Source organism: Podarcis cretensis, assembly GCF_951804945.1.
Source record: "Podarcis cretensis genome assembly, chromosome: 4".
Classification (NCBI taxonomy): domain Eukaryota; kingdom Metazoa; phylum Chordata; class Lepidosauria; order Squamata; family Lacertidae; genus Podarcis; species Podarcis cretensis.
The window spans coordinates 55,981,963-56,008,082 of NC_137173.1; the positions used below are offsets into that span (position 1 = coordinate 55,981,963).

The window sequence follows — 26,120 nt, forward strand, 5'->3', positions numbered from 1 at the left end:
AAATGTGGGCAGGATAAGGAACTATTAGGTGGATTTGTAGCTGGTTGACTGACCAAACCCAGAGAGTGCTCATTCATGGTTCTTTGTCACCCCGGAAAAAAGTGACAAGTGGGGTGCTGCAGGATTCTGTCCTGGGTCTGCTGTTCTTCCAACATCTTTATAAACAACTTGAAGGAATTGAGGGGGTGCTCATCAGATTTTCAGATGACACCAAACAGAGGGGTAGCTAATGCTGTAGGAGACAGACTCGGGATTCGAGATATTAACAGATTGGAGAACTGGGCCCCAACTAACAGAATGAAATTAAATAGAGACAAATGTCAGCCCTACACTTAAGACAGCAAGAAAATGCTGCACAAATGTAAGAGGGGGGACACTTGGATTGCCTGTAGAACATATGAGAAGAATCTAGGGGTCTTAGTAAACTACAAGCTTAACATGAGTCAACATTGTGATGTAGCAGCAAAAAAAGCTAATGCTATTCTAGGCTATATCAACATAAGCATAGTATCCAGATCAAAGGAAGCAACAGTATCACGCTATGCTGCCTTGGTCAGGGCACCCCTGGAACACAGTGTCCAGTTCTGGCCATCAGAATTTAAGGACATTGACAAGTATCTTCCTTCATTCGAGGTTTTTAAGCAGAGGTTGGATGGCCATCTGCCATGGATACTTTAGCTGAGATTCATGCATTGCAAGGGGTTGGACTACATGGCCCTTAGGGTCCCTTCCAACTCTACAATTATATGATTCTATGAATAATCCATAAGCTTGCAACTCTTGATGTATGCCTTACTTTAGTGACATCAGAACACTTGGGGCATCCGGCCCCTCTGGCAGCCACAATGAATGGTTGGCAGGTGTCATTTACTTGAACTAATATGGAAGATTGGTCACAGACGTACCATTATGCAGAACTTTGGAATGAAGAAACTAGGATTTCATATGGCCAGGAGGAAAGGATTCTAAACAAACAAATCTACTCCAAAGAAGCTTCATTTAAACACAGAATGTGCAAGTTTATCCATATCAAGTACAGTTTCTAACTAAACATACAAAAATAAAGAACTTTGATCACTAGGGAGTCTTTTATTAATAGACAAACCATGTTATCCGGAGTTTTACCTTGAGAAATCAAGAAGTGGAAGACAAATAACCAGCTTTCTAGGACAGTAGTTCAGGGTTTTGTTTCATTAAAAAAAACACCCGCATACAACCCTGAATTAATAGTTATCAAAATAAAACTTCAAGAAACCCACAGAGATAAATTAAATACCTGGTATACTTATACAGAATTTTCACAGAATTAGAACAAATGGGGGTCATACAAAGCAAACAGATCACTCCCCAGGAAGGGGAAGAAGTTTAAATAACATCCTAGAGAAGGTAATCCAAATGGGGTGGTATTACTATTTACTTCCATTCTTGATATACAATAATGAAGTGAAATTACTTTTGTTTCCAACAGTGCCAACCTAAACACCACCAACATGAAGGTGCTTTACTTTGAAAAAAAATAAATCAGGAGCTGGGGTGGCTTAAGTGCACCAATTATCTAAGTTATAAATAATTATATCTTAAGGAATTAGGCATCAAACTTTAGCAAAAACACCTTAAATACTAGCACTCTGAGCATTAAAAGTTTTAATCCATTTTGAATAAAAAAAAGCACAAACAAGTTTTTGCTTGTTTTGTAACAAAAATTCACACAAAGAAAAATCTTAGGCTCAAGTGGTCACCTGTATTCTAATGGTCTCAAATTTACAGTATGGAAGCCACATATCTGACAGCGAAGCTTTTTATTGACATATTTATAAAATCAGGAAGTGTTTTATCCCCCTTAATTACCGATTAGTTCAAGCTGTGTTTTTCAGAAATCCATAGCACCGCTCATTTTAACAGGTTGTTACTTTGGGTGCCTATTTCTCATATATCTGGTGTGTGTTTTTAAATCAGTAACCACTTTTAAGTTGTTTACAATATACAGTATGAGAGGCTAGTCTGTCACTGATATACGGGTTCTTAAAACACCAGGCTGTTCATTCATCTGTTCTTTAAACACGCTAATATGGTAAGACATTGGTAGTGTCTCTGCAGCACCATAATACTGTCTAAACAAACAGCTTTTAAGCTGTGTTTTGCCTAATGTTTTATTCAGCCCCCTCCCACCACTTACTATATTTAGCAAAATACCATTGAAGACAAAAGTTTGCCCCTTACAATGAGGCACATTTTGGCATATGTGCTAAATGCTGCTACACAGGCAGGCATGTGCAAGTCATATTATGAAAAGGAGAGCCTCCACATTTAACTTTTTCATAGAAAAATATAAATATATTCCCTGAATTAGAGGAAGAGAAGATTCAACGTCTTGCTAGTATCACTAGCAAAAGGAAAGTGGGCTAGATTTTCCTGTCAAGGTTACATTTCACAGTCATCTTCATCATCTGCATATCTTACAGTTCTCCTGCCCCCATTTCTAGTTCTAATTTTGGAACGTCGATTCCCTCTTTTATACTTGGTATAGTCCAATTCCTCAGAATCATTCTCTTCATTCACTTTTGGCCGTTTCCTTCTCTGCGGTATTTTGGAAGGTTCAGAAAAGCCATCATTTAAAGTGTCATCTATTGAAATGGCTTTCCTTTTCCTCTTTTTTGTCTTTCTAGTTCTCCTACTGTCGATATTTTTTGAGTCTGTTTGAGATTCTGAAGCAGAAGAAGAATTGGAACTGCCATCAGGTTCCGGTTTTGAGTTCCTTGAAGTTCCAGGGTTTTTTGACAGAGAACTTCTTTGTTTTCTCTCTCCTTTTCCAGTCTCTGTCGTACTCCTCATATTTCTATCACTATCTTCTTTTTCCAATTTGGAAACATTATGGTTATCAGAAAGTAGTGGCTGGCTTGAATCTATGTGCTCTGCAGACATGCTACTGGAGGATTCATCTTCAGAAAATTCTACTGCACGTTTTTTCCTTTTAGGAACTGTTTTACGCACAGGTGTGAGAGATCGTCTCCTTGGGGCTCTGCTCTGTCTGCTCTTTTGTTCCACCACACTTTCTACTTCAGAGTCCAAATGCTTCTGCTCTGGTTCTCTGCTAGATTTTTTAGCTCTGTAAGAGGAGGTCTGAAACTGTTTCTGTCTGAGCTCACTTTCCTTTAGTTCTGCTTCACTTTCAGAGGGTGAAGGTGCAACATCCAATATCATCTTTCTGGCCGCAGCAGAGGCATTGCGATGAGGCAATTTTCTGTACCTGCTTTTAGGGTATCTAACTTCTGAACTTGAGAACTCTTCCTTGGCATCACTAATTAGCTTGATTTTGCTTGCAGCCACAGTAGCACTACGGCGTGGGATTTTCTTTCCATTAGGGGTTTTGATATTGTTCGTTTCACTATTCAATTCTGCAGAATTTCTGCAATTCTTCCTGTTCCGGAGTAATACTGGACTTTGCCTTATCACTCGGGTTGATTCTACAAGAGAAAAGTTTTAAATTTCAAAATACTTTATTCCCAACGGAAATGAGTGCATTTAGACAAATGATATACTGAAGTAATAATTCAAAACCAAACTCTATTATATAGGATAACAGTACAACTGTGAAATTTAAGCACCATTAAAATATTTTTAATAATGAAAGTTCTAAGCAGACTTTTAATGTTATAAACACTTCACACTGCCTAGGGCAGCAAGTACCCACCAATAATCCCATACACAGTTCCCTAGGAGCAAGCAGCATGGAACTCAATGGAACCTACTTCTGAGTAGACATGCATAAGACTACACTGTTAGCATGGCAGGCATTTCTTTAACTTTCTAATTCTAATTCTTGATCATTCAGGATGAACTTGCAACACTTATTTTGACCAATAAGGAGACTCTCTTAATCTATTTCAGTACACCAGATCATTGCCATTATTTTCTATAAAGCCTAGTATTTTACCTAGGCATTTTCTTGGTTTGTTTTGCCTTCTCTTCTATAAATACTGTAGGGTTGTACATACCCCAATAGTTTTTGTGTTAGACACTGTTTCTGTAATGCTGATACTGTTTTAAACATACTTTATATATTTTTAAACACAAGCCATTGCCCTTTATTTCCAGCTAGTGCTTTTAAGAGGTCCATTGGCTCCCAACAGCAGATAGATGTGTTAGCCTTACCAGTTCCCTCAGGCACTTATTTAAAATATATTAGTATGAGACATTACCTTTTCTAACAGCTTCTCTCTTCCGTTTCTTTTTCTTGTGTTGCTCTGTTGTGGCATCACTACTATTGGAGCAGGATTCAATTTCCAAATCAGAAGTACAACTGGAGTCCACTGTGGATTTATATTTGGGCTTTCTTGAAAGTTCCTTGGTTTCTGGCAGAGAGTCTGTTCCATCCTCTCTATGTTCTACATCAGATTTTGCAGTGGCTTTGCTGCGATTTTTGTCTTTCGATTTACTAAAAGAATCTACAGTCTTCCGAGAGTCATGCTTCTTCTTAACTTCCTCACTGTATTGGTCTAACTCAGAATCTAGTTCAGATTCGTAACTGGCTACAGTACTATGCAAAGATATAGAAGGTTTATCAAGACTTCTGCTCTTTGGCATATGGCTTTTGGAGTTATTTTCTGAAACTTCCACCCTGGGTTTTATATTAGGGGATTCATCACAAACCGTTCTATGCTTGCGCCCATGGGCTTTAACATGCCTGTTTCTTCTTAAAGCACTATCAGAATCTGAACTATTTTCAGACTCACTATCATATCTCTTAGCAGAAACAGCTGACTCAGTCTGACGACACTTTCTTCTGCTATATCTCCTATTTTTTCCTTCAGACTGTTGGTCTCCATCCCCTGAACTGTTTGACTTCCTAGTTGTAGAAACTGCATTGTGGTGGTTCAGCTTTTCATCATTTTTAAAGCCTCTGGTTTCCATATCATTTATGTTCCTCAGTTTATAAGCTGCCACAGTAGCACTTTTACGAGGCAATCTTCGGTAACCGTGATGGTTGCTATTTTGTATTTTATAAACTCCCTCTTCTTGAGAATCACTTTCATGCCTCCTTTTCCTGGCAGAACGTCTGCACCCATTCTCTTGGATGACACATTCTATAAAGACATGCAAAAATTATTATATAAAAGCAGACCTGGCATGTATAGCACAATATTAAACATTAACAAAAGCTAGTTTCATTGAAAAAATTGTACATTTACAGACTACTTATTAAAGCTAAGCAGCTAGTACATGCATATATCTGATGGTAAGATATAATCCACCTGTCATTAATCCACATCCACACAAACAAATCAACCCCATGTTACACTCAGTGTTCCACAAACTTTAGTGCTTGAGCTAACAAAGTGTTCTCAAAGGCTTCTATAGAACAGATTTAGGAGAGGAGTTTTCAGGGGAAAATAGAAGTTCTGTTTGTATCAGTAGGATACTGCAACTGGACAGCACCCCAGATACTGACTTTTAAGAAACAAGTTCTATATCCTCAGTTTAATATTACATAGCATGTACTACTTCAAAACAAAATTCAGTTAAGCAAGGTCTTTTAAATCATCCATGCCTGCAATAGTTAGTGACTAGGAGCGACCAGGATTGCTATCTTGAGAACTGTTGTGCTGCTTAAATCCCAGATTATGATCTAGATATAATTTATTCATCAAAATTCAAACTCTGCTGAATATTGGATAGTTTCACTTAGAGCAGCTGCAAGGGGAAAGCTTTTTAAATCTGGAATGTGCATTAATTTACATTTTATACATTTAAAATACATCACCTTTCCTGGTGTTTTTCCTTCTTTTTGTTGAGTTGCTGCTATCAGTTCCAGACTCTAAATCAGATGAGCACTTGGAGCTATCTTTGGGTAGTCTTGACATCTTAGAAGACCCTCTGCTCTCTGAAAAAGTGACACGCTCACCCTCTTTCCCTGACTCCAGTCCTACATCCGAGTCACTTAATACCTTAGCTTTCCTGAAATGAGTCAATACTCTTTTACAGGTTTGTTTTTCTAAACCATTGCATTTCTCTGGCTCAGAATCTGCCTCAGAGATATTTCTGTTATTACTTCTGGATGCAGAAGGTAACTGGTAAGAAGCTTTCTGAATGCTCCCATCCTCTGAGTCATCTTCTGAAAATTCAACAGGGGATTTTATTTTTGGAGATGCACAGTGGGTAGCTCTTTGTGACTGCTTCTGGCCATTAACGTGACAACCCTTTAGTGTTTTTTGCACACTATTTTCAGAATCTGAGCTCCCACTATCAGATTCACTAGCATGCTTTTTTCGAACAGCAACAGCACCTGAACCAGCTTTGAAGGTTTTCCTTCGGTTAGATTCTTCTACTTCCTTGTCACTTTCAGACTGTATGGAACTTTCCTCAGAGTCATTTAGCAATACTTTTCTGGCTGCAGCAGAAGCATTGCGATGAGGCAGTTTTCTGTTTTTGCTTCCAATACCAACACTTTCTGAACTGGATAGCTCCTCTTCTACATCACTCATCAGTCTTAATTTATTAGCTGCTACAGTAGCACTTCTACGTGGAACTTTTCTGTGCCTTCCAGATCTGTTACAAAAAGTCTCATACAGCTCTTTTGAATTATCCATTTCTCTTTCAGATATTCTTTTTCTGGTAGTTCTTTGGCTATTTCCATTCTCTTGATAAGCTAGACACAAAAATGAGGAGGTTTACTTATGTTGAACATTTTAAAATGTGTACAATTTGCCTGTCACTAAGTTCAGAACCATGCAAAGCTCTGGAACAATACACACAGGTCCCGCTTACTGAATGAAATGTGTTCCCTGGAAACTGTTCATTAGGTGAGCATTTTCCCCAGGCAGACCTGCCAGAGTTACTTGCCTTTTTAGAAAGCTAGTTAAAGCTCAATATTCTGGATAACCATTTGAGTAGCAACTGTATACTACTGTGCACTATGGCATCTCCATTATCTACCAGGATTATTGCTTTTAATATTATTGTTTTTGATAGTTTACAAACATTGTTTATGTGCTGGTTTTATATTTCTTTATTTTTGTTGCCATTAAGATACCTTGAGGATCTCAATTGTGCCAATCTAAAGTAGATTTCAAAGTAAATTCACAACTATACACTTGGGAATAATGGAAGCAGTGACCCAACTTCTGCAATGAACATTAGCTGAATTACTCTTACCCATTTGCTTTTGCTGATAGACTCTGTTTCTAGTAACTCTGAAATCACTTCTTTTCCTGGATATTCCATTATGTACTATAGGGGATGAGATTTCTGCAGAACTTTCTTTGCTTTCCTCTGAACTACTTGAAGATGAAGCTGTTGTTGTGTGGTCCAGCTCACTTTCTGGAAAGGTAAATAATTGTATGCTAGTAAGACTTCAAAACAGATTTCCCCTTTTCTTCAAAGATATTTTATATTATTATTATTAGTAGTAGTATACAGTCCTTCATTCGAAGATCACAGGGCAGTTTACAACACAAAAATAGAAAATAAGAACACAAAGAAATAACAAACCAATAACCCCACATCCACAAAGACATTTTAAAGGCCATAGATTGTTTAATCAGTCAAAGTGCCTGGGTATAGAGAAAAGCTTTTGCCTAGCATCTAAAGATATGTAATAAAGGCAGTAGATGAGCCCCGCTGGGTAGAGCATTCCACAAATGGGGAGCCACCGCAGAAAAGATCCGTTCTCATGTTGCCACCCTCCAGACCTCTCGTGGAGGGGGCACATGAAGAAAGGCCTCAGATGATGATCACAGGGTTCAGTTCTAATGTCTAGGAACTGCAGATATGTCAATGCGTTCAAACTGTTCCATATTACTCTTGGTATTCTTAAGTCAATCAAATTCTATTTTCCCATTCTCAACATTCTAAAGCATCTCCCATCTGCTCAGCAAACATGGCCAAAAGCTTGTGTCAAAAGACAAAGTACATTAAGAAATACAGAAGAAGTATACATTTAAGAAATGTAAAGCTGCACTTCCACTTTACAGTTCACAAAAAGATGTACAGCATAAAAAATTAAAGTTCAATATGCCAAAGGTAAGAATACCTGGAAAATGACAGCATTTTGTATGGTCTGATTATCTTACTATCATTAAGGTTATGTCTGCTTGAGTTGAGAGCAATTTTAAACCACAAGACAAAGGGTGTATTTACAATTAGAGAGAAAAGTTTCTTTTAACCATTTCCCCACAAACTGATCACTCACCTGATGACAATGCAGAACTGTGTGCTACAGCTGTGCTCCTTGTTCGTGCATTTTTCCCAAATGATGAAGCGGAATCAGAAGATATGCCGGCAACACTGCGGCTGGAGGTGCCAGCATACATTTTATGGTTTGTAACACACGACTTTCTGCTTGAGGTATTTTGGTTAGAAGAATCTTCTGGCTCAGACTGAATTTTACCCTGAGATTTACACTGCTTCTGCTTTGCATTTCTTGACAAACAGGAGGAAAACAATATGCAGTCCATGAATATGGTTGCATTTTATAAAATTAATTTTTATTTCAGTGGTACTTTCCCACTCGTTAAGATGCTTCTAAGATTGTATTAAGTTAATTTTAATATGAAACACAATCAATGCAAAGTACTCAAACTGAAAGCCTCACCTATAACATAGCAATGTACATGTTCATTTTATCATATTTAAACCTCTTAACCAGTATAATAGCAGCACTGCACTTTTGTCATATTTTTAAAGTTTTAAATCCTTTAAATTCTGTTGGCATTTTATATTATTTTAATATGAAATTACCTTGAAAGCTCATTTTAGTAGAAATGTCCCTCAACATATCAAACATGTGAGAAGCACTATACACCAGAATCCAGAGCAGATTTTGAGAGTATTCAGGGGAGAGGGGGGAGCAGGAGGTCAACTCCCATTGCACAACCTTTGAAAGTATCCAAAATTACACTGAAACTATGCTCCTTCCATCAGTCAAAAACCTCAAGTTAATCAGATGAACTGATTTACATGGTTTATCTAGCAGCACAAACCTATGGGTGCATTACAGGACTGCAATCTTCACATCTCAATCACATCCTCAAATAGCTTTTGCCAAAGAAGAACACCCTCAGATTGAAGAAGATTTACCTGAGTGTTTTGGTAGATTGCTGTAATTTACTTCGACTCTGCAACCTCCTATTGTGCCTCTGACTTCTTCGCAATCTTTCATTGTATTTTTGTCCAGTTCTAAAGTCAGAGATAATTCTCCTCATTTTTTCCTCAAGCAGTGCAGATAATCTCAATGTCATACTATATATCTAGGTTGCAAAAGAAATAGGTTAATTTTTAATTTAAAAAAAAGGTTAATACACTTGCATTTGGTGATCCAATTGTAAAAATGTATTACTATTACTTTAAGTTTATAAACTACTTGATACAAAATATTTAAGCAGTGAACAAAAATTATGAGAGATTTATGTACTAACTGTACTTTCTACTACACACAACACAGGACCATACACTTTAAAAAAATATAGTTTAATGAAATATGTTCATTAAGGCAGAAATCCTATGCAAATTTACTTAGGAGTAAGAGTGCAGCCTTTAATTCAGAGACAGATTTGCAATTATATAACATATGATAGGGTGATCAGCTTCTTTTTGGACACTTGCTTTCTTCCTTTCTCCCTCTTGATTTGACAAGTTAGGTAAATGGCACAGAAACATTACCTTGGATCTTTTGTTTGGAGTGTATGCTTTAGCATTGCTAAATACTAATCTAATATCTTTGCAAAGTTCCATTGGAGTGTCATAGTTCCCAGCTTCTAATGTCTCCTTCACAGTCCCAAAGTCCATCGGTGTGTCTATAATTTCCCGGTAGTCCTAAATAAAGACATCCAAATAACTCCATTATTTAAGATGTGGGGAATGGGGTGAAGTTTATTATACACAGATATGTAAACCTGAAATCCATTTAAAACAAAACAAAACAAAACAAAACAAAACAAAACAAAACAAAACAAAACAAAACAGGAGCACACTTTGTGCTAAATGATCCCAGTGACTTTAACATACATTTTCCTAGGGACTGAAAAGAAGCAACTATATTTGTCAACTTTGGCCAAGCATCTTGAACATAGATTTGGAAAGTAATATTCCCTTTTAAACTATTTTAAGGATTTTTTTTTGCTTACATTTTACATTCATATCAACACAACAAAACATTATCTTTTGGAGGTTCTCAACCCTCGGACCTCCCCCCTCCCCCGGTTTCCCATCATTACCTATTATCTTTTCTGTGTCTTTATATCTTTATCTAATTTATTCATCTCCCTTATTACAAATTTTACCCTAACTATATCACCAGTGATATTCTAGGCCTAGGACAAAAAGAATGGACTAATTTTGTAGAATATCTGAAGGAACACTGTAAACATTTAAAAACATTAGCGGGCCTAGACAGGCCTGGAAATTAATATTCCCAATGGGTTGAATCACATTCAGTGTTGACCCCATAGATTTTAGTGGGTCTACTCTTGATTATGATAAAGTTAAATCAGAGTAATTATGCCCTAACATGACCTTCAACAGAGATCCTCTCATATGTCTCAACACACATCTTGTTTGAATCACATAGAGGGCCTTCCTAATGGCTGCACCCAAGCTATTAAGTTCCGTCCCTCTTGAGCTCATTCTAATGGCCTTCCACTAAAGTACTAAAATCTTCCTTTTCAGTAAGACTTTTGAGGTATGATTGTTTTAAATGAATTGTTTTAATGTTGTCTTTATTCTCTCTCAATTCATTTTGCTGGTTTAGTGTGGTTTTGCTTTGTGTTATAATTGTTTTAATTTTATTGTTAATCACCTTGATACAGTGGTGCCTTGCAAGACGAAATTAATTCGTTCCGCAAGTTTTTTCGTCTTGCGAGTTTTTCGTCTTGCGAAGCACGGTTTCCCATAGGAATGCATTGAAAATCAATCAATGCGTTCCTAAGGAAACCGCCTTCAGTCCAGGTCCGGGGACAGTCTGTCCCCCGACCTCTTCTGAAGGCTGGGGGGGGGGGGCAAGGGCTTTTCTTCGCACCCCCAGCATTTTAAAAAACCCCGGGACAGCAGAGGACTTCTCCGCTGTCCCAGGGTTTTTTAAAATTCTGGCGGGCGGCAGCGCTGCCGCCCACCAGCATTTTAAGATCGCCCCGGACAGCGGACTTCTCCGCTGTCCCGGGGCGATTTTAAAGCCCCCGGGAAGGCAGGCGGGGGGGAGCAAAGACTTTTGAAGGCAGGGAAAAGCCGTCCGGGAAAGCGGAGAAAGGCGCTGCTTTTCTCTGCTCTCCCGGGAAGGCAGGCAGGGGGGAGCAAAGACTTTTGCCCCCCGCCGGCCTTCAAAAGAGGTCCAGGACCTCTTCTGAAGGCCGGTGGGGGGCGAAAGTCTTTGCTCCCCCCCCCCGCCTGCCTTCAAAAGCCGTCCGGGATAGCGGGAAGCGCTTCCCTGCTATCCCGGACCGCTTTTAAAATGCTGGCGGTGGGGAGCAAAGCCTTTCGGCCCCCGCCGGCCTTCCTGGACCTCTTCTGAAGGCCGGAGGGGGGGGGAAAGGCTTTGGTCACCACCGCCAGCATTTAAAATAGGTCCCCGGAGATTTCCCTATGGGCTTTCTTCTTGCGAAGCAAGCCCATAGGGAAATTCGTCTTGTGAAGCGCCTCAAAAAACGGAAAACCCTTTCGTCTAGCGGGTTTTTCGTCTTGCGAGGCATTCGTCTTGCGGGGCACCACTGTATATTGAAGCAAGCAGGATATATTTTAAATCAATAATCATCCAAAACTGACATTAATCATTGTCCATGAAATACTCAAGGCCTTCCAGTACTCAGAATAAATAAGATTGGGATTTCAAAGCCTGCTTATATGTTGAACACAAATTCTATTTTACTTTATTGTCACTGTTAACATAAAGCCACAGGTAGTCACTATTCCACCTGACTGATCTGGAATTGGCTAGGTAGGACCACCTGCCACTTTAACAGTTAGAACCCTGGAAATAGTTCTGCAACTATTTGACATTGGAGTGTGTAGGTTCTCTCATCCTAAGCTACTCAAGAAAACTCTTGCCCATTTCTTTTCTTAGTAATATGAAATAACACTGGATGCTGGAAATGCAATATGAAATGAACGTCAATGATACTGACGATGATAATGATATGAACTTACAGGGTATTGATCCAGGTCGACAGGTTGTCTAAATGGCTCAGAATCTTCACACTGGAAAATTAGATTAACAAGTTCCATACATTGCTTCTTCCAAGTGTTTTCATCATAGCTGAGTCTCCTCTTCAAGCCCCGACTCTTTAAAACAGAAATACAGTATTTATAAATGTAGAATGGAAGAATTGACTGCCAAACCTTTAGGATAGACTGGGACACAGGATTTAGAATTCATCTGTATAATGTAGGAGTATTATGGAAAAATCCTGCTACTATCTCACGGATTGGGCAAAGGTTGTTGTCAAGGTAAACAGACTTACTCTTCTCAAAGGTGCTCTGGGAACATCGGTCTCTTCATCATCCTACAAAACAGACCAGAAATGTTCATCAAGAGCAGGGGTCAGCAAGAATTTTCAGCCGTGGCCGGTCCACCGTCCCTCAGACCATGTGGTGGGCCAGACTATTTTTTTTTGGGGGGTGGGGGGTGGAAATGAACGAATTCCTATGCCCCACAAATAACCCAGAGATGCATTTTAAATAAAAGCACACTTTCTACTCATGTAAAAACGAGCTGATTCCTGGACCGTCCACAGGTCGGATTGAGAAAGCGATTGAGCTAGATCCAGTCCATGGGCCTTAGGTTGCCTACCCCTGATCAAGAGCGTTCCTTCCAATACTGATTCAGATGTATTTGCTCCTGTGCTTTTCTATCCCAAACTACTCACCATCAGACTCTGGAGGTTGCCAGAATATAAGCAAATCTTTACAAAACACCACCACCACCTAAGAGGGAACTCCCTCAAGGTATAAAGTCTTTGTTGGGAAAACCTAAGGCAAGGCAAGGGAGGCAGAAACCCCAATGACAATAACATGACCACAGAATGTTAACTGATGGGGGTGGGGGGCAGGACACAGCAAAGATAAAAAAGGATAGAGAACCACATTGTTTAGATAGGACACTTTCAGGTTCATACTGAGAATTTATGTCCCCAGATACAGAAGTGAGAACTGCTCATACAATATTTTAATGTAGCTGGATTGGACAACAGCAGATCCACATACTCATTCCTTCCCATCCCACAAAAATGCTATCCAACTATTGTAGGGAAGCAGTTGAATAGAAGTAACTGGAATAGAACTCTACACAGCAATATTTTGTTAGAAAGCTTCACTCAAGGGTTTGGGGTCTTAAGTTGTCATTTAGAGAAAATGCGCCAGGCACCACCCCGCTGTTCAATGAACTTACAACTTCGAGCCCACTCTCCTATTATTAATAGGGTGAAGGGAAAGGGCAGGGCTTAATAAAATAGCACTGAAGTGGGAAGAGCTAGCAGTTATCTAGGCAGGGTAAAAATAAGGTTTTATTACCAGATAATCAAGATCAATGCTGTCCCCATTGTTAGTTGCAATGCACAACTCAAAAATATCTGTACAATCTGGATTCCTGGAAAATAAAAATGTAATGTTACAATAGGTTGTATCTTGTTCTGTTGCCTTCACTTGTGGAAATTTCTTTAATGCCCATAGAGGCTTCTTGAATGAAAAACAGGGTGGTTTTAGCAGATTTCCCTTTCTGTATGCAGTCCCCTGTACACACTCATGAATCTACTTCAGAGGGTTCAGGGACTCTTTGAAATAGTATAGGAGGTGGCAAAGGATCTACGAAAGAATGGAATGGGCCTTTTCTGGTAGATAACACAGCAACCACTGCTGGGTTCATGTTGTTCTAGGAGTCCTCACAGAAAACTTCTGATTTATTTTAAAGATGACTACTCCTTCCCTCTCACAGTCTTCTCAGTTTCTGTTCTGGCCAAGCCCCAAAGATCTTCTCAGTTAATATACCTCTAGAATTGGACCACAGCACCAGAAAAATAGGTACTGTTATTTGTCTTATATTTGTGTTTCAGACCTGTGTAGCCCCAGTGAGCAAATGACTACAGCCTGCAGCATGGCTGTGTGATGTTGTCTGTCAGAAAAGCCCCCTTCATGGTGACCAACGTTCCATTTTCATGGCAAACTAGCCACACAGCCACAGCTGGGACCTACCAGAGGATAGAAAAGGAAAAGGAAGAAAGATGCCATAAAGAGAAAAGGCAATGGAAAGAGAATGACAAAAGAAGAATGAAGCAATTAACACACACAATAGACAGAGAAGGAGAGAGCCCAGCTGGCAGGAAAATGAAGCTGAGAAGATGGCAAGAGAGAAAAGAGGAACATTCAAAATAATCAGAGGTTTCCTGATTGGGCGGCTAAAGCAACTTGAATCCAAAAATGGCTGTGTGGCTAATTCACCAGGAAAAGGGGAGAATTTGAAAAAAGCAAAGCAAAAAATAAAATAAAATAAAATAAAAATTGTTTCCCTTCCTCTTCTTGTTTACAGAAGACAAGAGCCTTCTGTATCTATTCTGAACACTGACATGTAAACCACGGTCATAAGCAATGACCAGAAGTAAGACAATTCTGATTTCCTTTTAAGCAACGAAAAACCAAAAATATTTCATCCTGAAATATTGCTTACCTAATGAATTCTAAGAGTTGATCTGTGATTTTCTGAGCAGATTTAGCAATAGTGCTGTTGGGCACATTGAAGGTCTGAGCATTGCTCTCAAGACATCTTACTTCCCAAATCAATGCAGAAAGCCTCCTGTGTTTAATATTAAACAGATTAGTTTTAATCAGGAGAAAAATATCATATAACAACTAGATCTGGAAATGTTCAGTCACTAAAACTGGAAATGTTTAAGTGGAAAAAATATAGCTTTTCATTTATCATGGAGTTTAAACAAGCTCCTATTCTTGCTGAATCGAGACATACTCCATGTTCATGTCAGTAGAATAGTAATTTCTTTAACAATGATCATTTCATGCAAAAGTGCATCAGTGTCATTCACACTTCACACTTTTAAACCTCCTGAAGGTATTATTTTCCATTTCCATCACCACCTACCCTGCACTTACTTTTATCACAGTTACATATTCTGTATCCACTATTTCTTGATAGTACAACTGTGACCCTATCTTTACTCAAGCCACCAGAAAATCCCTCCCATGTACAGCTGATTTCTCACTGTGTTAGAAAGGAAAGATCCTGTCAGGCATCTGTTTTTAGGTAACCTGCATCTTACGCAATCACAGCTTTGCACGGGTGGGTAGGGAATGAATGAATGAAGGGGAAACCCACTCTCCGTGTTTCCCCTTCCCCCATCTATCCCACACAATTCTGTGACTGCAGGCTTACCTGGCTTTAGGAAGGAGGAGCAAGGGTTCTTGCAGAGTCCTAGAGCACTTGCATCACTTTCCCAAGGCCAGGGAAGCCATCCACCTTGCAGAGAACCCTTTTCCAGGGCTTCCTGGCTTTACCTGTTTTCACGCATGCACTTGGACCTCCAGAACCTAACCCTTGCGTAAGAGGTGAACTACGTATATTATGCTAAATTCTAAATGTGTAGGTAACTAAAAGCTATTTAGAAATATTGAAAACTGTGGTATTGCAGCTAAACCAAAAGTCTGCCATATTTTAAGGGTAGTAAACATCCAATTCCTATTGAAGTTATAATGTTGCCTCATCTGAACTGTACCTCAGCAAAGGAGCGTACCAAGGATTTCCAAAATATGAAATATTACATTTGGCTTAACTTTTCAGCAATTTTATAAGACGGATATGCTATCATCCTTCTAGTGCAGTCTCAGACCAACCTGTAAAACCTGTTGACAAGTCTCATTCTGATAGTCCAAAGGTCTGTTGGATAAGCTATTACTGTACTGTACTTTGGATACCTATTCAGATCAACTGGGCCAGCAAATGCTGCTGAAATATCTGTAATAAATAAATAAATAAACAGTTGAAGCATCTGAAGTAATGTATTCAATTTACATACATCACAGATTTACATACAGTCCTTCAGAAATTAAAAACAGATTAAGCAACCTTTTAGAAAACTTGTCAGACAGGGACACAGTCTGAGTATTTGCAGTACTAGTAAACAGTAGTAGTAATCCACTACACAAACATGATGGGGAAAAGGTACCAGATTTCTAGATACATACCTAGTGTCAAAAGCTGATCAATTCCACGGATAATCCGTTCACATTCTTCACTCTGGGATTTCCCCTGCCATTCTCCCTTTTGAGGTTTGTATAATAATTTTGCCATCTCTTCAGCAGTCACAGAAACACTAGCTCCCAGTTCCACAGGCTGATCAACTAGTTATTTTCAAGCAATACAGGAGACATTAGGTGAACAAAACAAAATGCAGTAAGTTCATTAAATTACACTTCTTATGATATAAACATTTAAAGTCAGAGGTAGCCAGGCACGTGACAATAATGTAAGTTTGATTTTTGTTCACTGAATATTCAGGTTCAGATCTATCAACATCAATTCCCTTAAGAGAGGTGTCCAAACTAGATCTGGAGTTCTGTAAATACTTCAACGGGTCCTTTGTTTTAAAGACTAGGTACAGTATAGAGGCAACAGCTAAAATGTAAGCTGCCCACTTGCTTAAAGGGCAAGGCAACACATCAGTGTCCAATTATTTGTTACTTAGTTAAGTAAAATAAGGTAAAACCAGGGCTTGGTTGCTCCAAAACTCTAGCCCAGGCATGTCCAAAGTCTGTTTCGGGGGCCTAATCTGGCCCGCTGATCGAATTAATTCGGCCCCCATGGCATTATATGTCCTGGGGTAAAATCCTAATCCTGCTCTAGCCTATGTATAATAAATCTGGCTATTAAAACCTGCTTAACTGCTAAATAATTGCAAAGCATAACTACTGGTGGAGCTCCATCTTGAGCAAATATGCCAATCTTTAGTTTAGACAGGAAATCTTCCTGCCTGTAGATCGGGGGATAAGCACACATGCTGACAAGTAGTGATCCTTCACAAAATCTACTAGCCAGATCTAGTGACAATATACCTGCAAGCACAGCAAACTCATGCAGACATTTGTTTTCAGGCTCATCACTGCATAACTTTGTAGATTACCCTCTCCCAGGGACGAAAAGGCCCGCAAGTGTCTGGTGCACCCATGAATCTCAATCACTGGTTTCTGAAAAACTAGCAATGCCCAACCCTCACATCTACGTTCCCTGAAGGGTTGTAGCAGAAGAACAAAAGCCCACAAGCCCACAATTGTTTATTGACCTCCTAACCCATTTATTGTCTGTCTGTTCAACAAGAAAAAATGACATCATCTGATTTTTGTATACCATTGTCTGGAATAGGCTCCATGTCCCATGGGCTAAGTCTTTCAGTTTCACCATTGTCCCATCTATTTAAAAAAATAAGCAAAAATAAAATAAATTTTAAAGATATGTAAAGGTATTTTCAAACAGAAAGAATCCCCAGTAATGATCAGACTTGATGTTATATTTTAAGGTAAAATATTTTAGGAAACTTGCTCATGGTGAAAGAATTACAGAAAGGGAACAACAAAATATATTTAAAATTCTCTGTTTATGTTGCTCCGCACCCTCCCACTCTTAACTTCAGAGAGTCACAATCCTTTTCTCTTACATGCTCCATACAAACATCAGTGCAGATGCACTGGTGGGAGCACTGGGTGAGCTCTGCTGATATACGTGCACAGCCCCAACCTCCAAGACCTTCTCCCTCTTAATAAGTGACAGTGACACTGCTGCTGGGAAGCTGGCGTTGTGGCCTGCCTCTGCATCTACATTCTTGCTCAATGCAAAAGCCAAAGAAGAAAAGGAAGAGTCAATTTTCCTCCTCCTCTTTAGGTTCATTATAAACACTGACATGCCTTCGAAAGATTACTAACAGTAGTTAAGGTACGAATGCTCTTTTGTTTTTAAGGCAACCTTCAATATCAAACTCAAGTAACCATGCTAAAAACACATACTTAACACTGTAACACTGAAAAGGGCTGTCAGGGTATTGTGGCTGATATGGCTCTTGGCTCAGGACTGTTCCAAACCACCAGGCATCATCAATAATTGAACGAAAGCGATCATCTGTAGGAAAGACATGAGATGCTATACAGTTCTTCCGCATTAACTTTTTAAAAAACTAGTCTAGGATTGCACATGCAACATGTGACTATTAAAATACTGTGTTTCATTCACTATACAAATGGTCAATCACAACACAATAAGACAGTCACATGATTCAACACAGGTTTAATCTGTAGACTATCAACGTTATCTATAACAGTTCTTGAATTCAAACACTACTGCAAGGTTTGAAAAATCATTGATCCTGTAACATTAAAATTCGATTCCTATCAGTTATAAAGAAATAACTTAGAATCATAACAACAAACCACCCCATGATTCAGCTAGCGAATCGTTCTAAATTGTCTTTCATTTTTTCCTAGTTGCAGTGCTTGGTGGCACATGGGTACGGCAGTATTACAAAAATAGACTTACTAGGTTGCCAGTTCCTTTGTCGTGCTTCATCATGGAACTGACTTAACACAAGGAAGTCAATAACATCTGGCATATCATGGTATCTAGGAGAAAAAATTAAAACTTAGTCTTCAAATGTATACAGACTATCTGCATTATGCATTTTTTTAAAAAAGGGAAAAAAATACATACTTGAGGGAAAATGATTTGTCTAGAAGCTGTCCTGTAATATGATCCATAAGGGTAAGCTTAAGGCAGCATAGTGTAGGAGGCCCAACTTCATAATGTATCCCAACAATTTTTACCAATTCTTGTTCCTAGCAGATGGACATATAATAAAGAATCCCATTAATAATAGTGCAATTATTCACAGTATATGAAGTGTGAATAGAAACAAAGTCCGGCAGCAATGGACATAACACAAACTTAAGACAGATCATAACCTTACAAAAAAAACAACCCAAAGTTTAGATTTTTGATAGGTATATGTTACTAGATTTCCCACTGGGCAACTTAGGAACAGAGTCATACCATCTAGCTCACTACTATCTACAAGGACTGGCAGTGGCTCTCTAGAATTCTCTCCCAGCCCTACGTGAAGATCTCAGGGACTGAAACTGACCTTCTGCATGAAAAGCCCCAATCCTAGAAGCAAAACACTATGTAACCTGTAGTCATTTCCAAGTGCTTAAGCTTCCTAAGGGTCAATCTTTTGCTACACTGGCCAATTCAAAAGCACAGGCATTAATTCTGTTTCTATAAATGAACAGATTAAGATAAATGTACTTCAGGGGAAAATGGAAGGCAGAGATGATATTAAATCCAAAGGTGCAGCAGGGTGTTTTCCACTTATGGAATTTTACACCTTGCACGCCATTTCCTTTCTGCTTGTGGTTCTTTGGATCCTAATCAAACTTTCCCTATATTGATTTTAAAATATACATTATCACCTCCCTTGATCCATCTGGTTGCTCTTTTCTGGGTCTTTTCTAGCTCTACATTGTCTTTTTTTAAGTGAGGTGACCAGAACTGTAAACAATATTCAATGTGCAGTTACACCACAAATTTGTGTAACCGTGTTACTGAGTGGCCCTTTGTCAAAAGGGCTACCTATTTTAAGATGTATAGTGCAACCTGTGCATGAGTACTCAAAAGTAAGTCCGACAGAGTTCAATGGGGCTTACTTCTAGGTAAAGCAGATCTGCAATGCCTTCTCATTTTGCTGTGAAATTGGACTGACTCTGCCCAGGTTGGCCATTGTATCCTCTCAGACAGGAAGGACTATAAAGGACTTCAGGTTCCAGCTGAGGCTTGCTCAAGCAACAAAGTCTTCCTGAGCTATAAACTAAAAAGCCCCAAGCATTCTAACCTTTACTAAGAAGGGAGCTACTCCAACCCTTTCATAATTTGGGTTGCCCTTTTTCTGAAACATTTCCGGCTCTGCAACTCATGTATGAAGTTCACTAGGCTCACCTCTGCCTCATCCTTGCCTACTTTACTGGTTCCTTTAAGGGACCAATGAGAAGAATTGTAAAGTACTTTGTAGCATGCAAATCCCCATGCTGAACCAGTCTTACCCTAAGAACCATTTTTCTCCATGGTTCCTTCTGAGGATTCAGTTGACAAATATTGCTTTTCTTCACTGCTTCAAGGTAGGCTTCATGGCCTTGTCGAAAATATATCGCCTAACAAAAATGAATTTTTTTAATCAGTGAATGAAATTCAAAATTAATTTAACTGAGAAACATTTTCTCTATTTATTTACTTGCAAGGCTAGTTACATTAACAGGGGGTTGGCTACCCACTGGCTGTTTCACTCACCAATTCCCCCATGCCAAAACTGCATAGTCATCCAAGTCGAATGGAAAGAGGGAAAAGGAAACCAGCCACTCCTACACTATCCTTCCATTCACAGCATAAAGCTGAGCACAAGAACCAATTATGATATGCTGCTATTCACATCAGCTGCACAGTGGTACCTCGGGTTACATACGCTTCAGGTTACAGACTCCACTAACCCAGAAATAGTACCTCGGGTTAAGAACTTTGCTTCAGGATGAGAACAAAAAACATGCTCCGGCGCCGCGGCAGCAGGAGGCCCCATTAGCTAAAGTGGTGCTTCAGGTTAAGAACAGTTTCAGGTTAAGTACGGACCTCCGGAACGAATTAAGTACTTAACCCGAGGTACCACTGTACATGCAAACAAGTCACATCACTTCTGCCTCAAGGGCCAGAAACGTTTTAAGACAGATTGGGGAAAGCTGGGCATGTGGCCTGACATGCTAGTACCCAATCCAAGCTTGTTTTCCGCTTTTGTTTTTAGGCGGCTCCTCCTCCTTGTAGTTTTAAAAGCTAAAGAATCCTTACAAGAGAGCACCAGCTACTTGCGGATGATGGCTACTTTTCCAAGACATAGCAAATCACAGGACTGAGGCTAGCTATGCTACTTTTACCAGATCAAGCTTAGATTCAGTGTAAATTTCCTTACCTCATCACCCATTTGTGGAACAAAAGGAGACCTTCGGAGTCTGACATCTGTTATCCAATCAGGAGGCTGAACTTCCCAAGACTGCTGGGGTGCATTCACCTGTGTATCATTATAAAGGATTACCCAAATTATAACACAGCGTTATGACTGCTAATTTATTTAAAAGGTTTTTAATCTGTCTTTCAAGGCAGCTTACATTTCTAAGTCACATGAAAATAAAACAAAACACAAACCCCCCATAAGCAGCTAATTATTCCCCCCTCCCCCAAGTACGGCACAATTCAGCCAAAAACAGCCTTGAATAAAAGAGACTTCAGAGTTTTTACAGAGATGAGGTCATTTGCAAATCCCTGAAGAGGGAGTGCCAAAGGTGCAGGGCAAGCCCTAACCTTTCTATTCCATCCATCCAACAGGTCTCAAAGGCAGACCAGAAAGCAGGGTCTCCTGATTTTAATGCTTAGGCAGGCTCTTACAGGTGTAGGTGACGCTTCAGATAATGTTGTCTCAAATCATTTAGAACTTAGAAGATGAAAAGCTGCTTCTTGAATTGGTCCCAGAAATGAGCAGACAGCCAACTGATACAGAATAGGTCTTATAAGATATCAAGGTCCAGCTCCCACAAGTGCTCTGGCTGTATCATTCTGCACCAGGTAAATTTTCCAAACCAACTTGTTGCTGGACTTCACCCCAACAACCCTGACTATTTGCCAATCTGGCTAAGGCTGATGGGAAGACTCCAATGACATCTGGAGAGCCACAGGATCCTCATCCCTGCAGCAGTGTTACCTGGCTGTAACCAAAGTTTGTATCACTGTGGCTAGGTCCACTTTAAGTAGGGCTGCAATTACCTTTAAGCATGTTTCCTTGTTCAAGCTAAGCCATGGTTTGGAATAGCATTATGAACCAACAAGGACATTACAATGTTCATGTCATGGATTGCAATGCTCTTCTGTTCATAAAAATACACTAATAATTTTTAGAATGTCTTCAAAGCATGGAAAAAAATCTAAATCACATTAACTGATTGGGTGTATCTAAAAACTGACAAAAACCAGAATCACTACCTCCTCATGCTGTTTTGGTTTGTATTTTTTCCGCCTTTTTTTCTTTCTCTTTCGTGTAGACATTTTTCCTAGTGGTACTTCATCTTCAGAAGAACTACAGTATTTAATAGTTTTGCACCGAGAGCTTCTTACAGGAGGCTGCAGGTTAATCCCTGCATCAGCAATCCAATCAGAATATTCACTTGAAGAGTCACTGAGCGGGGGGAAGAGGGGGAGGGGAAACACACACAGCCAAGTTAGAGATCTCTACTAGCTCAGAACTGACTGCACTTGAACTAGTTTTAAAGTTTGTTGGATATTATTCAGAGCTGACTGTTAATGTTAATTTCAACAGTAGTTCTGTAACTGGCACGCTATAAAGTCACGTACATAGAATTTCAAACATTCAAACTACAAGGAGGAACTATAGAGTTCTAAAAGAGGGGGCAATTTCTCCCCTCTTCTTGGTAGTACATCTCCTGGTGCTCTGAACACAGTCTGCAGAAGAGATTGCCTCTCTCTCCCTTTTTCCACCACAGTACACTGAAACATCCCAGTATAGAGGGTGTGTCATTGTCATACCTCGGGTTAAAGATGCTTCAGGTTAAATCTTTTCAGGTTGCGTCCCACGGCGACCCTGAAGTACTGGAAAGGGTTACTTCTGGGCTTTGCCACTTGCGCATGCGCAGACGCTCAAAATTATGTCACGCGCATGCGCAGAAGTGGCAAATCGCAACCCACGAGTTGCGTTCTGCTCATCTTGCGAACCGGGCTCTGGAATGGATCCTGTTTGCAACCAGAGGTACCACTGTACTGCAAGGTACTAATTAAAATCTAACAATCTGGGAAGTTTGACTTTTCAACATCCCTTAATTTGCTGCTAAACACCAAACAGCATTATTTCCAGCACATCATCTAGTTGTATCACAAATAATCTCCCCACCCCCAAATAAAAGTTACTTTCAGAAGGAAAAATGTAGTTTTGCCAAGGCTCACAAACATCACAAACTGATACTTGAAACCGATTTTACCTGGAACTATCACTGTTGGTTCTGCTGTCACTCTTCCATTCTTCCTCATGGGAAGACAAATTCATCCCATCACTTTCTTCTGCCTCCTAGATTAAAAATGGGAAAATGTTTAGAGTTGTTCATTCTTTCTCTTATATTACCACGAGGTTGAAGATTTACAAAACTACAACAAAAGAAAACGATATTTAAGAAAGAACTGATTACATAGTACAACACAATAAAATGCATCACTAAAATGTCAGCTTCCTACTTATTATCTGCGCTGAAGGGGGCTCTGCTAATTGTATCTAATTGATACTAATTGTATCTACCCTGCCTTTGTTGGTAAAAGCTAGGGCTTTGAAAACAAACAAATGGAAATCAGAATTTCTGAAAGTTTTAATTACTAACATGAAATCAGAGCAGTCACCTGTTCAATGAATCCTGAACCTCCATCTCCATCTTCACTAGAAGAATCAGATTGCTCAATCTTATTCCGTGCTTGATACGAAGCATATTTGCGTCTATAAAGCCTTCTCTTGGATTGTATCAGTGAATCTTCTGAGTCACTCTGAATTAGGACCATTAAAGAAGAGCCAAGTTAGAGGTGGAAGTATGCAGTACAAATCACTGGAAAGGAGATACGAGGAACCTAATCTGTCAAATTCTAACTGAAAAACATTCAAGTAGTCACAGTATCATAGAGGAGGCTTTGTAGTGATCTAGTCTAGCCAGTTGCTCATGTAGGAAATCCAGTCAGGGCACCCCCCCAACAGAAGGCTGTCCAGCCTTTGCTTGAAGGCCTCTAACATGGGAGAACCTACAAGCCTTCTAGACGACTGGTTCCACTGAACCAGTGTCAAAAAGCTTCTACCAATATTCAACTGAAATTTACCCTGTAACTTAGGTCAATTTGATCTACTCCTGCCCTCTAAGGTAGCAAAGAACAAGCAACCTATGCAACAGTCCTTCAGGTGTTTGAGTGCTATCATCTCTTTTCGCTTTTATTGTATCTACATTAGAACAGATGGAGCTGCCTTGGACAGAATCAGACCCATGGTCCATCTAGCTCAGCACTGCCTACTCTGACTGGCAGCAGCTCTCCAGGGTTCCAGATATGGGTCCTTCCCAGTCCTAACTGGAGATGACAGGAACTCTCACATTTATTCCTGGTTGAAATGTGAAGAAGTCGTTTAAGAGCATAGAAGAGATTTGAGGAAATAATGTATACGGATTCTAAGCTGAAACTGTTCTTAACCTGAAGCACCACTTTAGCTAATGGGGCCTCCCACTGCTGCCACACGATTTCTGTTCTCATCCTGAAGCAAAGTTCTTCACCCGAGGTACTATTTCTGGGTTAGCGGATTCTGTAACCTGAAGCGTATGAAACCCAAGGTACCACTGTACATTCACTGCTGCAACTCTGTCACTCAGCAAGCTTTGCACACAGTTCTCTTGCATTCAAATATCTTCTCTGAGTAACAACCTGTGAACCCTCATGTTACTTATAAGACATTCTATATTTTACATTTCCTACCTTTTCTGATGAATGATATAACTTCCTTTTTTGTTCCATTGTATATATGCGTTTCTCTTCTTCTCCTTTTGCAACCCTATACTCCATTTGATTTCTGAAAAATGCATTTTAAACGGTTGTCAGACAAAGCAGAATCACATCAGTGAAAGGTAAAGTACTTACAGTATACAGTTCTGTTGCTAACTCTGGTTTGAAGGAAAGCTGATGCATGTATACACCAGTTTTATGCTATGTAAAAATGACAGGCTAGTGTTTCAATTAATGCTGGCCTTTGGCAGCAGTGACTGGATGAGAAGCAGAACAGAAATAAAACTAAGTAGCATGTAGAACAGCAGTGTTATAGCTCGTGCCCAGAGGCTCTAATCTAGAGTTAATAGTATGAACATGAAAGGTTAAAGAGAACTGGATTCTAAAGTTATGGCAAGGGAATAAACTGGTAGTAAACAGACCAGAAACAGTATGTTTATGCTGATCAAATGATGTCTTCAGGAAATGATACTTTAAAACCAAGTGAAAAAATATTTCTCAAATGCCTAAATTTTCAACTAAAGGTATGAATGCTTATAACTTGCTTCCATAATAATCTTTAGTTCAGTAGGCCTGCACACCTAAATATACTGGGTGTCACTTCTGGAACAACTACTCTCCGTCTCCAAGCCTGGAGGTCTCTTTCTGTAGCGATCTGACTCCTTGGAGCATTCTGGTGCATCTGGCGCACACCTTCAACTTGACCACTACGTCTCAGGCCAATATTAGGAGGGGACTGGATATCAGAGCTTGGCCTCCGGAAATCTAAAGGAAAGAGATATTCATAAAATACATGCAGTAAAAACATTCCAGCAGCAAATAGCTTTGGCATGTTGCGTCTTCTACTGAATAATGGTAGGTTTCAGACCAAGGGGAAATGTCTGTGCATGTTATAGAGCGAATGTGTGGTCCCTGGAGCTGAAAAATCAGGCAAAAATCAAATCGCTTCATGGAGAAGGGAAATCTGAAAAGAGGAAGCGGCTGCTTTCCTGCATTCTGCCTCAGGGTCTTACTGCCCACCCTCCTCTGTTTCGTTGCTGTGTTTGCTGAAACGGAACAAAGAGCAGGGAAAGCCCCTCCCCTCCAGGCAAGCAGAGGGGAATTCCTCTCTGTGCTCGGTGCTGCTGGGGGAGAGGGAGGGAGGGGGAGAGAGAGGGAGGGAGGGAGGGAGAGGGAGAGAGAGAGAGAGAGAGAGAGAGAGAGAGAGAGAGATATGGCTGGCTTGGGTGGGGGGAAACATTTGCCTTTCTTTCCTCCCTCCCGTTAAATCCCTCTCCTGCATTCTTAGCCAGCTGCTTCTCTGCACACCCCTCTCATGTCCCTTCTTTGTTTTTCCTTCGCTCCCCACTTAAAATGTGGTTACAAAGCATAGATCCACATGGATCCTCAGGATCTTTGCATTGGGTCACCCCAAATTCACCATCAGATCACATAGCATGTCCATGGCTACAGCCTGCACCAAAAAAATCACGCACCCACTGTTGCCTGGGGCTGCAATGGTGCAAAAATGTGGTTACAAAGCATG

At 39.9% G+C, this 26,120-nt stretch overlaps 1 protein-coding gene across 2 annotated transcripts in view; it reads right to left on the reverse strand.

The window, feature by feature from the left end:
• Positions 1–994: 994 nt before the first annotated feature.
• Positions 995–26,120, reverse strand: part of BRWD1 (bromodomain and WD repeat domain containing 1) — a 46,254-nt gene continuing 21,128 nt past the window's right edge. The window contains exons 19-42 of one of the 2 annotated variants that reach the window (XM_079974873.1): positions 25,177–25,360; positions 24,569–24,662; positions 23,462–23,602; positions 23,053–23,138; positions 22,043–22,235; positions 20,979–21,077; positions 20,068–20,175; positions 18,683–18,807; positions 18,512–18,594; positions 17,986–18,097; positions 17,333–17,394; positions 16,174–16,329; positions 15,823–15,943; positions 14,645–14,770; positions 13,495–13,570; positions 12,447–12,488; positions 12,133–12,267; positions 9,658–9,810; positions 9,076–9,245; positions 8,189–8,418; positions 7,153–7,317; positions 5,762–6,637; positions 4,200–5,084; positions 995–3,464 (exon numbers count right to left, since the gene is read on the reverse strand). In XM_079974873.1, coding sequence (XP_079830999.1) covers positions 2,422–3,464; positions 4,200–5,084; positions 5,762–6,637; positions 7,153–7,317; positions 8,189–8,418; positions 9,076–9,245; positions 9,658–9,810; positions 12,133–12,267; positions 12,447–12,488; positions 13,495–13,570; positions 14,645–14,770; positions 15,823–15,943; positions 16,174–16,329; positions 17,333–17,394; positions 17,986–18,097; positions 18,512–18,594; positions 18,683–18,807; positions 20,068–20,175; positions 20,979–21,077; positions 22,043–22,235; positions 23,053–23,138; positions 23,462–23,602; positions 24,569–24,662; positions 25,177–25,360 — 5,465 coding nt within the window. In that variant the 3' untranslated portion in view covers positions 995–2,421. Of the gene's footprint in view, positions 3,465–4,199; positions 5,085–5,761; positions 6,647–7,152; positions 7,318–8,188; positions 8,419–9,075; positions 9,246–9,657; positions 9,811–12,132; positions 12,268–12,446; positions 12,489–13,494; positions 13,571–14,644; positions 14,771–15,822; positions 15,944–16,173; positions 16,330–17,332; positions 17,395–17,985; positions 18,098–18,511; positions 18,595–18,682; positions 18,808–20,067; positions 20,176–20,978; positions 21,078–22,042; positions 22,236–23,052; positions 23,139–23,461; positions 23,603–24,568; positions 24,663–25,176; positions 25,361–26,120 lie in introns of both variants that reach the window. The other variant, XM_079974872.1, reaches the window with a different exon arrangement.